Below are 17,851 nucleotides of genomic sequence, written 5' to 3' on the forward strand. Positions count from 1 at the left end.
GGTGTAAATCCGAAACGTCGACTTTCCTGCTCCTCTGAAGCTGCCTGCCCTGATGTGTTCCTCCAGCTCCGCACTGTATTGAAAAGATGTTGAAATGTTTGCTTATCCATGGCACGCTCCTGTTCCTATGGAAAGCGTTGTCCGAGAATTTCTTCCAATGTACACACCCAGCTACTGAGCATCGGTGTGACGGGAGTGGTTGCTTTGTGGATGTGGTGCCAGCCCGAAGGGCTGCTTTGTCCTGGATGGTGTCAAGTTTCTTGAGTGTTGTTGGAGCTGCACTCATCCAGGCAACTGGGGAGTATTCTGTTACAGTCCTGACTTCTGCCTGAATAGGTTTTCGGGTATCAGGAGGTGAGTTACTCGCTGCAGAATTCTTAGCCTCTGACCTGCTGTTATAGCCCTGTGTCTATATGGCTGGTCGATGGGTAACCTCCTGCTCTCCTTTATGAACTATGGTTGGCTTGATGGTAGTGCTAAAGTGGGGCAGGAAGATCAAAGACAAAGGGAAAGAAAGAAAATAATTGCAGGAAATAAAAGCCTTGTCTTTTTTTTAAATGCTGCTTTATATAACTACATGAATAGTGCCCTTGCTTTTTCTGGTGGCTGTACATTTGTGCATTTATTTACCTGAAATGATGTGAATAATTTTTAATTTGACATATTTCACAAAACATGACTTATTTAAATAAAATAATTTCACATGAATATTTCTCAGAGTATGTCTCTGATATGAAATGTGCAAAATTGGAAGAAAATGATATTTGAAAGATGAATCCCAGACACTTCAGTGCAGAAGTCTGACCTCCTTCAGTTTTCTTACAGGTTTTGCCATTATTGGTACTATTAACGTGAGCAGTCTTTAGAGTTTTTTTTTGTTTATTTATTCATGGGATGTGGGCACCATTGACCATTCCTAATTGCCCTTGTACAGATTAGCTGCAATATTCCCTCAGTGGTGCATGGCTGCAATGTTCCCTTGAAGGAACATTGTAGCTATACATACATGCAGTTGCTCTGATGTGCTGTGCATGGTGATCAGTGTTGGCACAGCGATCGTGGCATTGACTTTCGATTCCAGGTGTCCCTGCCAAATACAGACCTCAGATGTCTGTGTGACTGATAAGAAAATTAGAGGGAATGCTGATTGGCAGAGGACAGTTAAAAGTCAACCATATCGCTGTAGATCTGGAGTCATGTGTAGGTAAGACTGGATAGTGTCAGAATTCCTTCCCTAAAGGACATTAGTGAATCAAATAGGATTTTATAACAATTGATGATAGTTTGGTGGTTACCATAACTGTGACAAGCTTGCAATTTTATTAATTTCACCAAGTAATGGTCCCCATTATCAGTTTTTCTTTTTCCAAGGCTTACTGTCATCCTTCCCTTTGACTGCCTAACTGTTGTTCTCTTTTTCTCTCTCTAAACTCCATTTCCACCGTTCCATTCAATCCGTTTCCCAACCCCTCACCCCATCTTCAGCATATATATCACCTTATCTTAAATATCCTAGATACAGTTCTGAAGAAAGGTCATTGGACTCAAGATGTTGATTCTGAATTCTGTCCACAAATGCTGCCAGACCTGCTGAGTTTCTCCAGTTATTTCTGTTGTTGTTTCAGATCTTCGGCATCTGCAGTTCTTTGTTTTATTTTAATTTGAGTCTATTCTCTTCGTGTGACTTTCTGCTACCACCCTGTATTACTGTAAAGCCACTAATCATCACTAAAACTTCACCTTCACCCAAGTTAGGTCCCTTCAGTCAGTCAAAATTTGCCGACTGCTGTCATCAGATCCTTCTCTCAACCACCACATTCGAGAATATTTTCCACACAGAAGAAAGAAGAAGTAAAACTAGACTGAAAGAAATGAATAAAGAGGAAGTACAGAAACATCCACCTCCAATATTTACTTCGTTCACCATGAAGCAGACAGGCAGCACTATGCACTATCTACAAGATGTTCTGCAGTAACTTACCAAGGCTCCTCTGACAGCACCTTCCCCGAAACCTGCAAGCTTGCCCCCCCTCCCACTAGAAAGACAAGAACAGTATTTATATGGGAACACTGCTACTTGTAAGCCCCGCCCTGCCCCAATCCTGACTTGGAACCTGATCACTGCTCCTTCCCCGACACTGGGACAATATCCTAAAACTCTTCCATGGGTCCCCGGGACTGCAGCAGTTCAAGAAGGCAGCTCACTGCTGTGTTCTCTGGAGCAATTAGACATGGACAATAAATGCTGGCCTTGTCAGCAACATTCATATTCTGTGAAAGAATGTAAAAACGCAGAAATAAAAATCATCAACCCATTGCAAACTACTCCCATTTAATATAAAAATGTATTTAGTATTCTTAAAAGTAGTCTCCCTCAACCCCACAGAAAGTTGTCATCTTCCCAGCAGTAAATCTCATATCCTTCCCTAGCCACATTTTGCCATTCTGTCCAGTCTGCCAAGAAGAACAGAAAAGCAGAATATTATTTAAACAGAGAGAAACTGCAGTATGCTATATTACCAGAGTGATCTGAATGTCATTGTCCATATTCATGAGAAGTTGAGATGCAACTACAGAAAATAGGCAAATGAAATGTTAGTCTTTATTGAATGGGGGATGGCATATATCACCTAAAAGGATGGGAGCATTAGTTGCATGGGGCCACAACCTGCAAGTTCCTCTCCCATCCAGACACAATCCTGACTTGAAGCTATATTGCAATTCCTTCCCTAACATTGGGTCAAATGTCTGGAACTCATTTCTTCACAGCACTGTGGATGTACCTAGTGTTATGGACCAAACCAAACCCCCTCAAAATATTTTAAGAAGGTAGCCCAGACCCTAACCTTTTCTTATTTTAGAGGTAGATGTGAAATGTGTGTTCTGGATGTGATGTCACTGGTCAAAGTACTCGACGTTAAGTGAAACGCAATTTATTTAAACACTGCAGTTAAAATACAAACAAAAGGAAGAGGAATTTAGAATAACTTAATTATTGGAAAACTTAACAAAATCATAAATACAGTATCTATTACTAATTAACTTTTCCAATATTGTAACATCCCATAAACACACCCCTTGGCATAAAGGCAAATTTAGACACAGATTCTTACATGCAGTTCTCCAGTCTAGAAGGAAGAAACATCAAGCGAAAATTCAGAGTGTAGCAGCCAAGAGACATTCACTGAAACGCCAACTCCTTTGAGACTCCAAACAGTTTCTGCTGCTAAAGCTAACACAAAACTGGAAACCCTGGTCTGTGACAGCTGGCCACACCCAAGCTGTTTCCATTGTTCCAACTTTTAAAAAACACTCCAAGGCCTCACAAATTGTTTACTTAAGTCATCTTGAGGAGCCAGTTCCTCAACTCTGCCTTATAACATCTCTACAAAAAAATGCTGGGACAAAATAACTTTTTAAAGTGACAGCATCATCACTCTAGACCAAAATGACTGCAACATTTCAAGAAGGTGTCTCAATCAGGTATGGCCTCCTCCCCTGAAATATTACCAAACTAAAATTTGGAATCTTGTCACAAGTGGGCTCACACCTTGAGTCCTAAGTAAATTGTTGGTCTCCTTATTTGTCGAGAGATATGCTAAAAATGGAAGTAGTTGGGGGGAACTTACTTCAACTTGAGTTCTGGGGATCTGTTCCAATACCTAAGTTGTGATTTTTCAAAGACATTAGCAATTAATTTCTGTATTAAAGCACTGACATATGATGTACTAGTATTTATACACAGTAATTAATTGTTTCCTTGTATCTTTTATTATGGGGTTTGAGTCATGCATTCTTTTCTATTTCCTGTCTGTAGGTTGTTATCTTTTAAGAAATATTACTTTGAGGTACTGCACAAACAAAATGCCCAAGGAACAGATCATATAGAAGTTGCAGTAAGTATTTTTGATTTTTTTAATCAACTTTGAAAAATTCATTTTTTCTCATTTGTAATAGTTTCCTTTTAGATGCAAAATGCATATTTTACTTCCTGTAATAGAATTTAATTTAAATCTTTGTTGCAGAATCAGGGTTTATACAGTAAGCATAGCTTGTTGCTTCCTTCATCAAGTGAAATGCTTGAGATTAGTAAAATGTTCACTCATAAGTAGTTGTTAATCAGAATTCTCTGCTGTACATTTATGTTTCTAAGTAATTCCATTTTTCCAATTGGACTGAAGCATGAAAGAAAAAGACTTCCAGGTGATTTACTGGAGGCCTGTCTCGCTGAGGATGGAGGGCACAGTTTAAGTCTGTTCTGAAACTGTACTTTACATGTGGGAGAAGAGTGTGCGAATTTCAGTGCAGGCAATCAGGAGAACTTCATGTGATGTTGTGATCTCCCACTTTTTGAAGATTTAACAATATAGACTGATTAATTGTCCTCTTCTAGGATGGTTATGTCCATAATGAAGGGAGGATTCTTGTGAGTCAACATAGCCACTCTATACCTCTGGAATGAATCAGAAGCTGATGTTTGACTTACCCTGTCCCCTCTGGGCTCAGTATGTCCTGAGGGAATGATACGGCTGCCTCCAGAAAGTTAGTGCTTACTTGCATTTTTTTGAGATAATTTAGGAGTTTTTTTTGCCCACAATTTGACAGATAATTGTTAGTTAGCCATTGTGGGGATTGAGGTAGTTTGCACAGGTAGTTGGTTGATCCTTGTGTCCTGTATAGCGCCTTAGTTAAAGGGAACAGTCTGACTCCTCTCCCTTTACCTGTAATCTAAATGTCTGCTATTCCAGCTGAACTGTACTAGAGATAGATTTTCTTCATGTTTCCCATTCTCACTCTCTTCAAGATTCAGCTTTGCATTCCATTTCATAAATACCGTCTCCCTCAAATATGCGGTAGTAGGGTTGAGTAGGATTGATTTTGTATTTTATTTAGCCAAATTTTGCACAGTTATGCTTTTTTTCTTATTTCTCCATGGGATGTGGGTACAGCTGGCTATGTCAGCATTTATTGCCCAGAGGGCATTTCAGAGTGAACCACATTGGCATTGGACTGGAGTATCATGTAGACTAGAGCCAGCAAGGATGGCCAATTTCTTTCTCTAAAGCGTTTTAATGAAGCAGTGAGCTGTTGAAATTGATTGCTAGGTCACCATTAGGTCAAGTTTTTAATCCCAGAATTTTACTGAATTTAAATTTCAGTATCTGCCGTAGTCAAATTTAAACTCATGTTTCCAGAACATCTGCCTGGAGTTCTGGGTTACTAGTTCAGTGACATTACCACTGCCACACTGCCTCACCACTTGTTGACTGGTGAATCTTGTGAATGCCTCCTTTCAACTGTTTCAGACACAGAACCAAGTTGTTAACATGCAGTTTTCCACCTTCACAGAGCTGCTCTGTTCATTGACATTGTGGATCAGCATCTGGCAATTCTATAGAGAATTGATCAATTCATTGTAATTTCCCACCAGATGTTTTTGCTTGGTTCTCTTTCTCTTGTTCGACATAAAGCTTTCTGTGGATGTTGCATTTGTTTTAGTGGGTTCTTTTGCAGGATCTAGACGTTGCTGGTTAATGCTTCATTATTGTCTATCTCTTAATTGTCCTTGAGAAGGTGCTGGCGAGCTGCCTTCCTGAACGTTTGTTGTTTATGTGGTATCCACAGTGATGTTAGGGAAAAGTTCCAGGTTTTCAACCGAGTGACAATGAAGGAATGGTAATTGTGTTCCAAGTCAGGATAGTGTGTAGCTTGGACAGGAACTTATAGGTGATGGTGTTCCCATGCAGCTGTCCTTTTACTCCTAGTGGTAGAGATTGTGGGTTTGGAGGATGCTTTTGAAAGGGCTTTGGTGAGTCACTGCTGTGCATCTTATAAATGGCACATACTGTTACCACCATGCTTCAGTCTGTCCTGAGAAGACGAGATTATTTTCTGTCAGTTTTGTTGCACATCTGTGTGTAATTTCTTAGAGTGTCATTCCACTAACTATAGGGTTAGTTGCTGACTGTGTCATTATAAGAGTATGCATTGAGCTGGTAATGTGATAATGATTTGGTGTTCTCATTTCCCTTCAAAAACTTTTCTGGCTGAGTTTCTTCACTCCTCTTAAGGATGTTGTTGTGACCTAATTGTTCCCTGGGCAACAAGGTGAGAGTATTGCTGCTTTGTTGGAAGCAGTGGGTTGAATGTTGAGTGAGATTTGCACACTATTATTTGATAACTACTCAGAAGCAAGTTTGAAATTATCAAAGGTTTTACATATATACAAGGATTTAGGAGGTTGGCAAAGGTTGAGTTGTATCTCTGACCTTGGGAAATTATTATCTGTTCTGGAAGTCAAGAATTTAACTTACAAAGACCCTTGGATATCATATATCCTTGACAATTTGAACTTCTGTACTCAAACGTTCCTGTATAATTCCTATTGTACAAGCAGTAGGAGTTATCTGAGAATCTCCTGAATGGACTGGAGTGATTCATTTCTCTTCAGCCTGCGAGTACCATAGATTTGGATATTATTGCAACACTCCCCTCTAAGAACTTTGTGGTTAGCAAGTTCAGATTGCAGCAGTTCAAGAAGGCAGCTCACCACCTTCTCAAGGGCAGCTAGGGACTGGCAAAAAGTGCTGGTCAGCTAGCGACATCTATGTCCTACAAGTGAATAAATTTTAAAAAGTATAAACTCCTAGTTGTTAAGATCCATGATTTTGTGCCTCCTTTCCATCTGTACATAGGAAATTTGGGCTTCTATTGCCTTTGAGGACATGGGTCTCTTCTTTTTATTTTGTCTTGCTTCAATGTTAATTATGGAACACTACGTGAATGTCTGGATTGGTTAGGAGGAAGGTTTCAGTTAGCTTACCAACTTCAACCTTGATCGCAGAAGTTTTCTGTGGGACGTCCTGAAACAAGGTAGAAACTTTGGAACAGGAGTAGGCCATTCAGCCTGTTGAGACTTCCTCATCATTCGGTACAATTACGGTTGATCGAACAATCCAATGCTGTTATCTGACAAACCCCATAACCCTCTATGCCATTAGTAATCAGAAATCTATTAATATCTACCTTAAACATACTCAAAGACTGAGCTTCCACAGCCCTCTGGGATAGAGAATTCCAAAGGTTCACTCCTGTCTGAATTTATAAAAAGACCTCCCCAACTTGGACCAAATTCCCCTTATTTTTAAATTGTGACCCCGGGTCTAGACTCCCCAGCCAGGGGAAACATCTTACCTGATCAATCCTGTCTATCCTTTTCAGTATTTTGTAAGTTTCAATGAGATCACCTTTCGTTCCTAGAAATTCTGGAGAAATTTGGCCCACCTAGCTGAATCTCTCTTCATAGGACAGTTCGATTTTCTAGAAACAAGCTTGAACTTTCATTGCACTCTCTCTATGACAATAATATCTTTCTTAAGAAAAAGAGATCAAAATTCCATGTACATTTCAATTAAGTTGCTACATACGTGAAGCAAGACTTCACTATTCCTGTACTCAGATCCTCTTGCAATAAAAGCTAAGATACCATTAGCCTTCCTAACAGCTTGCTGCACCTGCATGTTAGCCTTCTGTGACATATCGACATGGACACCTATGCCCTTTTGTACATCTCTACATTCTAACCTCTCACCATTTATGAAATACTTTGCACATCTGTTTCTCCTACCAAAGTGGATAACATTTTAATTTTCCCTTCTCTGTTGTGGTGGTAGGGTAAAGTAGGTAGGGATTTGATGGGTGTTCAAATGGGCTAGTTCTGTCATTATTTGGAATTCAGCTCACTTGTTTTTATAGAACTAGTCCTCTTTGGATGAAGTTGCATTTTGCCGCAGCAATTCCAGAGTGGGAATCAAACAATTTGGTATAACTTTGTTGCAAGCATTGGACCTGTAATTCTTCACCCAGACTGCCATGGTTTACACTGGGGCCTTTAGGTTTCTCTGGGGAAAGTATATCTGTCAAAATGCCTCTTAAATGCTGTTCTTGTATCTGCCTCCACCATCTCATCTGCAGTACATTCCAGGCACTTACTACCCTTTGTGCAAAAAAAGAACTTGCCTCACACATCTCCTTTAAACTCAACCCCTTTTATCTTAGACCTACGTCCCCTAGTAATTGACATTTCTACCCTGGGAAAAAGACTCCAGACGCGCCTCATAATTTTATAAACTTCTATCAGGTCACCTCTCATCTTTTGATGTGCAAGTGAAAACAAACAAAGTTGGTTCAATTTCTCTCATAATTAATACCCTCCAAACCAGGTAGCATCCTGGAAAACCATCTCTGTATCTTCTCTAAAGCCTCCACATCTTTCTCGTAGTGTGGTGACCAAAACTGTACACAATATTCCAACTATGGCCTAACTAAAGTTTTATACAGCTGCATGATGACTTGCCAATTTTTAAACTCTATGCCCTGACTGATGAAGCCAAGCATGTCACATGTCATCTTGACCATTTTATCTACTTGTGTTGCCATTTTTAGGGAACCTTGATCTTGTATGCCTACATCACTCTGTATGTTGATGTTACTAAGGGTTCTGCCATTTACTGTATTGTTCACACCTGCATTGGATCTCCCAAAATGCGTCACCTCACATTTGTCCAGATAACTTGTATCTGCCATTTCTCTGCCCAAGTATCCAGCCTGTCTATATTGTGCTGCATCCTCTGGCAATCCTCCTCACTATCTGCAATGCCCCCAATTTTTGCTGCATCTGCAAACTTACTAATCAGACTATCTACATTCTCCTTCAAATCATTTATTTATATTATATATTACCCTTACTTACTGCAAGGACTCAGGAGAGGGTGATGAGAGTACGGAAGAGGGTGAGGGAATGACAAGAGCTGTGAGTGAGGGTTTTGAGGGGGGTATTTGGGTAAGGAGAACTCATAAATGGGAGAATGCTGATGGATAAGAACAACAAAGAGAATCTGTAGCTGAGAAAGGCTGTGAACAGGACGGTCAGGTAGGGAGACATTAAGCAAAAGAGATAAGAGTGGCATAGATATTTTTCACACCAAACTGTAGTGAAGTTATAAGAAAATGTCACATTGCTCTGAATGCAGGAGTGGCCTCAAACTTGTTGCAAAATGGTGCTGCTCATGTATTGACATGCAAAGACGTGCTTAGGCACAAATCCAGATGCTAAGTGCATGTACCAGCCCCATTATATCAGAAACAATAAAGCAGAATGACCTTATATGAAGCAACTTAAAACAGGGACTTACTGCAGAGATCAGCCAGTGCCCTGAAGTGAGAAAGCAGGAAAATCATCACCTTTTTGGCAGCTGGCCAATGCAGCAGAGGCAGGCTAGTTCATCTAAAGAATTTGGAGGGAGGAATAAAAAGGCAACATGCTAATTGTCATTAATTTAAGTAACATATTTATTCTCTGTTTTCTGTAGTGGCGACTTCACAATACTGGCCTTAAATTCGACATTGTTGATTCAAAGCGTATCTCACTTTATGTTAGTAAGTTACACACCTTACTTCTATTTGTAAATTATACACTTACTTTTGTATTACTTAGAATTATTATAAATTATTAGAACCAACTCAGAGTGTAAAGAAGATGGCAATGAAGTTATATAAAGGAGACAAAACCTCTGAGTATCCCAGAGACTGACCTGAAATATAGAGAAAGAAATTGTGATTTTCTTTTAACATACTCAGCTTTTGTTTTGGTTTTAACCAGAAAGTAACTGTTTAAACTTCAATTGGAGTAAAATGCACAGACGAGTTTATTATTAATAATGGACATATTTGTACTTGGCTATTTACTGCTATAAATAGTCCACACAAGCCAGTTCTCTACTCTCTTACAATTATTATTTGCAGATCTAAAGGAAATTTGGATGCATTTTGGTAAATGGCAATAAGCTAAACTTGCAACTGTTATTGCGTTACTTAATGCTTTTTAAAAAATTAAATGAGAAATGAAACCTTCAACATTGTGTTCCTCTTTGAACAGAATCTCACTGGTGAAGTTTTTTTTTATATTTCTCTTTCCATTCCAGACGAGTCACTGATAAAACTAAATGAGGTTCAGCACATTCCACAGTCTGTAGCAAGCCATAAAAAGAATTATGGCCAATCCAGCTCACGCAGAGACCATCCAGCAGAAATGCTGAAGTATGACCCTCGCGACAGTTTTTTCCAATGTAAGAGATCTCTCCAAATGTTGTTGTTGTTGTTTAGACAAGATGTTATGTTAAGATGACCAGTAGAAAATGTTCCTGGTGTTGTCAGGAGATCACTGAAAACTGACAAGAAGCAACAAACCTTATTAAACAGCAAGACTTCTAAATCATGACAGTGCTCACACTTGCTCCTTAAGTATTTTAGTTGATAAGGGAGCAGAGCATTTGTCACTTCTGTTATGATTACAGCTAGAACGAGTGATGCAATAAGATGACTCATTGAATGCAATTTTTGTTCAATTGTCCATTTGCAGCCAAGTGAGACAATATTTGCCAAATGCTGTTTTGCAAAGTGAAGTCTCTTTGAAGTTACTGGAGAGCATTTTTATTGTCAGTCTTTTTCGCAATCATTTCTAAATACAGTGGCATGCTGGAAAAATACATTTACATTTCCAGTCCAAGATGCACAATGTACCAACACCACATGGACTGCAACCTTAGAAGTAGATTTGTCGTCACCATCTTCTCAAGAACAATTAGGGATGGGCAGTAAATGCTGGCCTAGCCAACAACACCCACATTCCATACATCATTTTAAATAACATCTTGACTGTTCTCCAGTGAGTTTATCGATGAGTGTAGTAGCTTGTTACTCATGAGATACATCACATTCACTCCCAATCCAAACCTTTCCAGACATCCATGTGTGTATTTCCAACAGAAGTCATTAAATCATGATCAGCAGTGGAAAGATTTGATTCTCCCTTTTGTATTCGTATCAAGTGGAACTAGTTTGTATCAAAAATAAAGACTCATTCACCAGGGTACAAACAAGTGGTTTTAATTTTAGTTTTAAAATCCAGCCTGTAGGCATTATTGTTTAAATGCAAATCAGTGTTTCTTGTTAAGGTATCATGTAACTTTAATAAATTTAGTCTCCAGTGCAAAAACTGGTTATATATGTTTTTCATTTTCATAACAAATAATTCTTTGTCACACCTCACTGAGGAAGCAAGCTAGAAATCAACCCCTGCCATTCTCAGAATCGTCACAAAAGTTAAAGATTTTATAAAAGGAAGCAAAATTCCCCAATTTATCTGTCTTTTAGGTTAACAGAAAGCCTGGATCAGGTTTCTAGACTTTACAAGAATTTCTACTTATTGCAGATAATGAGAGTCTAACTAAAGAATTATGAATTGTCAGTTTATAACTACTAGTTAAAACTCTAATCCTCTTACAAAACTTTCCCCTCTACACAAATGTACAGGCAGATTCAAAGATAAATAGGTGGAGGGGAAGACTACAAAGACAGTTATCTGTCCCTGTCCACAGGTTTCACTGAGATCATCCGTTTTGTTTCTCAGGACTTATAGCTCCTCAGTCTTCCTTCTCCAGGAACTTTCATTTGCTTTCATAAGGCCCAGAGCAACTGGTTCACACTTATAAAGTCTCTGAATTTTTGTTGAAAGCTAAAGGTTACAGCAACTGGTGAGGGGAAAATAGACTGGCTTTGTTTCAGCTTGAGATGTTTTCTTACTGGAAAGGGTAGCTACTTCCTTTTCAGAGATCTGATACCTTCTCACCGTAAATTCACACCCACAAGCTGTGCAACCATCTGGGAGCCCAGTCACTTAGTTGTTGGTAGGCAGAAGGCCTTTATCATCAATGGTGTGTGGGCTGGTGCCCATAAATCAGCTACTGGTTACCAGCTGAATCTCCCTTTACCCACACCCCCTGGCTAAAGCCCATCTGCAGTAACCTCCCCCACTGCTTGAACAAACAGCATTATAAACAGCACTCAGAATGAGTGTCAGCTAACTTGCTTCTAAGAAGTGCAGTCATACTGTCCACAATCCTTAGTTTTCCCCATTTCTGTCCACAATCAAAAATACAGAAAATAGAGAGAAATGATATTTAATCATAGAATCATGCAATACAGAACAGGCCCTTTGGCCGGTTGAATCTGTACCACTAAATCTACACTAGTCCCAGCACTTGACCCATAGCCTTAAAGTTAAAACACTTCAAGTGCTCGTCCAAGTACTTTTATAAAGGTTGTGAGGCTATCTGCCTCAAGTACCCTCCCAGCTCATACATTCCAGATCCCCATCTCCTTCTGGGTGAAATATCTTTAACTCTCCTCTAACCTCCCTGCCTTTCACCTTAAATAATGCTCCTATGTTATTGACCCTTCAACTAGGGGCAACAGCTGCTTTCTAGCCACCCTGTCCATGCCCCTCATAATCTTCTATGCCTGGATCAGGTTCCCTCTTGGTCTTCTCTGCTCTAAAGAAAACTCGATCTTATTCCCCTCTCTCTTCATAGCTAAACTGCTCCATCCCAGGCTACATGGTGGTGAATCTCCTGTGCACCCCTCTAGTGCAAACCTATCGTGCGGTGGCCAGAACTGCACACAGTACTCCAGCTGTGGCCTAAACAAAGTTTTTTGTATGGCTCCAACATGACTGCCCTGCTGTTATAATTCGTGCCTTGATTGATAAAGGCAAGTGTCCTGTATGCCATCTTAACTACTTGATTAACCTGTCATGCCACCTTCAGAGATCTGTGGAGAAGCACCCCAGGATCCCTCTGTTCCTCTGAGTTTCCTCATGTCCTGCCATTTATTGAGTAATCTCTTGACTTGTTACTTCTTTCAAAGTGCGTCACCTCCCACTTTTCAGGGTTAAATTCCACCTGGCACTGATCTGCTCATCTGACCAGCCGGTCTGTAACCTCTGAGAACTTAACACCTTCTTCCTCACTGTCATCCACAAATTTTTGTGTCATTTGCAAGCTTACATAGCATTTCCCGCCCACATTATAATGGATATCATATATTGAACAATAAGTGACTTGGCACTGATCCCTGTAGTATGTCACTAGACTCTGGCTTCCAGTCATACAAACAGCCTTTTACCGCCACCGTCTGAGTCTTGCCAAATTTGGATCCAACTTGCCAAGTTTTGCTGGAAACCATGTTCATTTACACGTTCCAAAGCGTTAAAAATAATTTCCAAAATGACTTTTTACATAAGCAAAAACAAATTTCAAACAAATGGATAGGAAACAACTGCTTTAGTGAAATGATGAAATTGTAGCATTTATAATTAGCAAAAAAGATACTTACTGCTGGCTGATTTAGGGGCAAGTTCAAATTGAATGCTTGCTTTTCTGAAATTTGAGACCCTTCCAAATAATGCTATAAAATGATGGGCCTATGTTAGCCATACAATGATTTGGTACAGATGTACACCAGAGATATGCCATGTTCTCCATGACCCACTTGTATTTCACATAATCACTCCTAAAAGAAAAGGAGCAGTGTGGTATACATATTTCTTGTGCTTTATTTGTAATAGTTGTGCTCATGTGTGGTTGATGCCATATTCAGTCTACATCAGTCTACATTAGTTGGTTGCATATACATTATAAATACCAACATGTTTTCCCTATCTGAGTGATTAAAAGATTCTTCCCTGTTTCCAGTTAACTCATTTCTTTTATTCTGTGTTATTTCCTGATCAAATCACTTGTGCATCACATTTGGATGTGTGAATTTATAAATCATAAAGAAGTTTATCCACCCTGTACACATCACACTGACTCTTAAGAAAACAAATTTAGAAATGGGAATAAAAATGGAAAGGGCTGGAGAAACTCAGCAGGTCTGGCAGCAAATGTGGGGAGAGAAACAGGGTTAACATTTCAATGACACTTCTTTGGAGCTGAAAGGAGCTGGAACATGATTATTTTTATGCTGTTGACGAAGGAGCGCCACTACCGTCAGCAGATTTGATAACAAAGTAAAGGTTAGACCTCCGAGAACAGAGTGCAGCAAGTCCCGAGGGAGATAGGTTAGACTGGGTGAGGCGAGCAGAGAAGTTAGGGTGCTGCCATCATGCTGACAGTTGTCAATGAAGAGACTAAGTACAGTGGGAAGACAGAGGGAGTGTGGAGAATTGGAGATGGGTGAAACCAGTCCATGGATTGGAGACAGAAAGACAAATGTGACAAAAAATGAGTTCCAAGTCATGCTGTTCCTGAAATTTATTGAGGTGAGCATGTAAAGGGATAAAACTAAGTCCTTTGCTGAATGCAGATTATTCAGCATCAGAGAGGGAAAGGTCAGAGAGGAATGACAAGAGGTGGGATTAGAAGAGGTGATGGAGTCTGGGCAGGGGAGGAGGGGTCTACTGAAGGTTCACAAGAATGAAGGGTTTGTCATATGAGGACCAGGTGAGGACTCTGGGTATGTACTTGATGGAGTTTAGAAGAATGAGGCGGGATCAGGTTGAAACTTACAGAATACTGAGAGGCCTGAGGGTGGACATGGAGAAGATGTTTCCACTAATAGGAGAGAATACGGCCCGAGGGCACAGCCTCCTAGTGAAGAACAACTCTTTAGAACTGAGATGAGGAGGAATTTCTTCAGCCTGGGGCTGGTTAATCTGTGAAAGTCATTGCCATAGAAGGCTGTGGAGGCCAAATCATCGAGCGTATTTAAGACCAAGATAGATAGGTACTTGATGAGTAAGGGGATCAAGGAATATGGGACAAGGCAAAAGAAGGGAGTTGAGAAATATATCAGCTGCGATCGAATAGTGGAGCAGACTTGATGTGCCAAATGGCCTAATTCTGCTCCTATATTTAATCTTGTTACAATCTAAGCAAGAATCCAGAGTGGTATCAGTACCTGTGAGTTTTTTGGAGCTTGTGTTTTTAAATAGTTAAAATGAAGACTAAAGGTTTCTTGTTAAGCCATTGAATAAGCTAAGAATGAAATGAAGCTAGAGACCAGGTCAGTTTTGAAATGATGAAGACAAAGATCAAGAATGTGTATATGGCAGCACAGGGCACTGAGTGTGGACCTCAGGATGCAATGAGTATAAAGAAGTGTTATATGTTGTAATCCTTGGTGGGATTCACAACATAATGAATAGAACTTCATTTGAAATTCATGTGGGCAAACCAGAGGTGGAGGCAGTCACAAGGAGATATGGCTGTGAAAATGAGTTTTGGCAAACATTTTATCAATCAGTAAACACTCGGAGGGAAATAGAAAACAACAACGATGAATAAGCTTAAAGATTCAAGTGGAAATCTTGTCAGAGAGAAAAGCAGAACTTCCTCAAGGTGGGTATACCTGAAAGAGAGGTGATGGTGAATTAAACACTCAAACAAAGGCAAAATTCTGTGAATGCTGGAGATCTAAATAAATGAAAGATATAAGTGCAAAATAAATGTTGATGTCAGGAGGGAATACTCAATAATAGATTAGCTTTGCTGCAACAAAAACAGAAGTTGCTACAAAAGCTCAGCAGATCTGGCAGCATCTGTGAAGAGAAATCAGAGTTAATATTTCGGGTCTGATGACTCTTCCTCAAAACCTAAACGTTAAATCTGATTATTCTTCACAGATGCCGCCAAACTTGCTGAGCTTTTCCAGCAACTTCTGTTTTTGTTCCTGATGTACAGCATCCACAGTTCTTTTGAATTTTATTTAGCTTTGCTGAGAGCAACCCCATATAGATAAGCCTTGGCAGGGAAAGAGAGGGGAGGTGTAATCAAAATGGAGACCAGTATTAGAAAGGGAATGTCAATTTGGAGAGTATGAGAGGAGGGTACCGATCCATTGGACTGTAGTTGGCATGGAGATGCAGCAGGTACCGTTAATTGTCAAGGGCAAAATCTTGTAGGGGTCTGAACGACATGGGCTATGATGAGATATGTGGCAGAATCGGGTGGAAGTCCCGTGAGGCCCATCTTGATGGTGGGTGTAACACATGCCATCTTTTCACAAGGTCTGTGGCGAGATTCTCACTAGGCAGCGGAAAGTTGCCGATTGACAGTAATTAATACTTGTCAAACACCTCGTTAATGGCGCAACTTGTCTCATTCACATTCAGCCTCCCATCTTAGTAAATGTGGCACACCTGCTAGATGTCAGCCACAGTCAGTATGGAAACCAGCTGTGTATCTGCCTGATTCAGCTCGCTGCTTGCTCTGAACAACTTCAGTGAAGTCTACCACCAATCTGCAGCACGAACCCTGAATAGAATAAAATAGCCTTTACTGGCATGTGCACTCAAATGAGTGTAATGAAAAGTTTGTACTGTTGTCTTTCGGTGCCATCTTAGGTACAGAGGACCAAGGTACGGGTACTTTTAAGTGTAGTTACAGAGTTAAAAAAGATAGTGTTGTTACAGAGTAGAAAAAAGATTAGCACGGGAACAGTTGAAAAAGTCCAGAATGATGTTAAGTGAGAATACACATCCCTCCATCTCGTACCTTGGCATTCGGCATCTACAAACAGCTCAAGACCATCCTGGCACCTGTCCAGTTTCAGTAATTATAGAGGAAGCACAGGCTTGCATTGCAGGGCACACTGTAGTATTGAAAGGCTGCAGTGGTGACACTTTGCACACACACCCCCACTTCATGGAATGGATTAGACTATAGGGTGTGAGAGCTAGTGAGGGAAGGTATTGCAATGCATTTGTGAGAGTGGACGTGCATGAGCTTTGGTGGGAGGTGGATGCATTAACAGAAACAGAACGACTGGGAGGTAGCAGAGAGAGTGGTTGGTACTTACCCTGGCAGGGCAGAGAATACCATGTGGCATTGCTAGGTGTTTCTCTGCACCCTGGAGACTGCACTGACCCAGGTGGCAAGCTTGGACTAGGCTGGCATAATCTGGTGGCACTGCCTCCTCTGCCAGTCCTCGGGAAAGAGGTGCCTCTTTTCTTGATCACTCTGCCCAGATCCCTGTCTGAGATTCATGAATGGAGTTATAAAACTGTGTAAAACATTATTTGATGTAGCTGTGGATTCAGATATTGCAAACTTGTCAACTACATTTCAGAAGTATGCGAAGGGTAGGAGGTTAGTGGTTATTCCATTGAAAACAAGCTTTTCTTGATAAGCAAAGATGATGTTGCCAGAGCTCGATCTAGAGGAGATCCCATTGCTACATCATCTATTTGAGTTGTGAAACTAAACCCAGCTGCACTAATTACTAATTTCATGGGTTCAATGAAGTTTCTGACACTCAAAGCACATTTAGATTGCCCTGGTATAATTTCATAGTGAGGTTCTTGTGGCACAGTGGTATTGAATTGAATTAGCTTTATTGTCATGCATACTCAAGTGAGTACAGTGAAAAGTTTATAAGTTGCCACTTCCAGTGCCATCTTAGGTACAAAGGTACCTAGGTACAAGTCTTAGTTACAGAATAGAGAAATGAAGGAAAAAAAACGTACATTACCACAATACTCATTATAGTATCCATAGGCCAGAAAAATGAAGCAAAGTTAAAAAGACAAACATCACAGTCTCTCTCCAAAGGCTCTTCACAGCAGACCATTGCAGGGGGCCTCCATGTGGCCTGACCACTGACTGCCACCCCGCTCTGCACTGGGCGCTGGTCACTCATGTCCCGCTCCGGGCCATGGTCACTGCTGTCCCCGCTCCAGGCCATGGTCACTGCTGTCCCCACTCCGGGTCATGGTCACTGCTGTCCCCGCTCTGGGCCGTGGTCACTGCTGTCCCCACTCCGGGCCATGGTCACTCCATGCCGTGGTCACTGATGTCCCTGCTCTGGGCCATGGTCACTGCTGTCCCCGCTCCGGGCCATGGTCACTCCAGGCCATGGTCACTGATGTCCCTGCTCCGGGCCATGGTCACTCCAGGCCGTGGTCACTGCTGTCCCCGCTCCGGGCCATGGTCACTCCGGGCCGTGGTCACTG

The 17,851-nt window shown here is 40.7% G+C and overlaps 1 protein-coding gene across 2 annotated transcripts in view; it reads left to right on the forward strand.

The window, feature by feature from the left end:
• Positions 1 to 17,851, forward strand: part of b4galnt3b (beta-1,4-N-acetyl-galactosaminyl transferase 3b) — a 185,898-nt gene that overhangs the window by 135,793 nt on the left and 32,254 nt on the right. For both annotated transcript variants that reach the window (XM_020530223.2, XM_048607762.1), the window contains exons 8-10: positions 3,818 to 3,896; positions 9,372 to 9,438; positions 9,984 to 10,127. In XM_020530223.2, the coding sequence (XP_020385812.1) occupies positions 3,818 to 3,896; positions 9,372 to 9,438; positions 9,984 to 10,127 (290 nt within the window). The remainder of the gene's footprint in view (positions 1 to 3,817; positions 3,897 to 9,371; positions 9,439 to 9,983; positions 10,128 to 17,851) is intronic.

The sequence above is a fragment of the Rhincodon typus genome, chromosome 18 (genome assembly GCF_021869965.1).
Source record: "Rhincodon typus isolate 14 chromosome 18, sRhiTyp1.1, whole genome shotgun sequence".
Taxonomy (NCBI): domain Eukaryota; kingdom Metazoa; phylum Chordata; class Chondrichthyes; order Orectolobiformes; family Rhincodontidae; genus Rhincodon; species Rhincodon typus.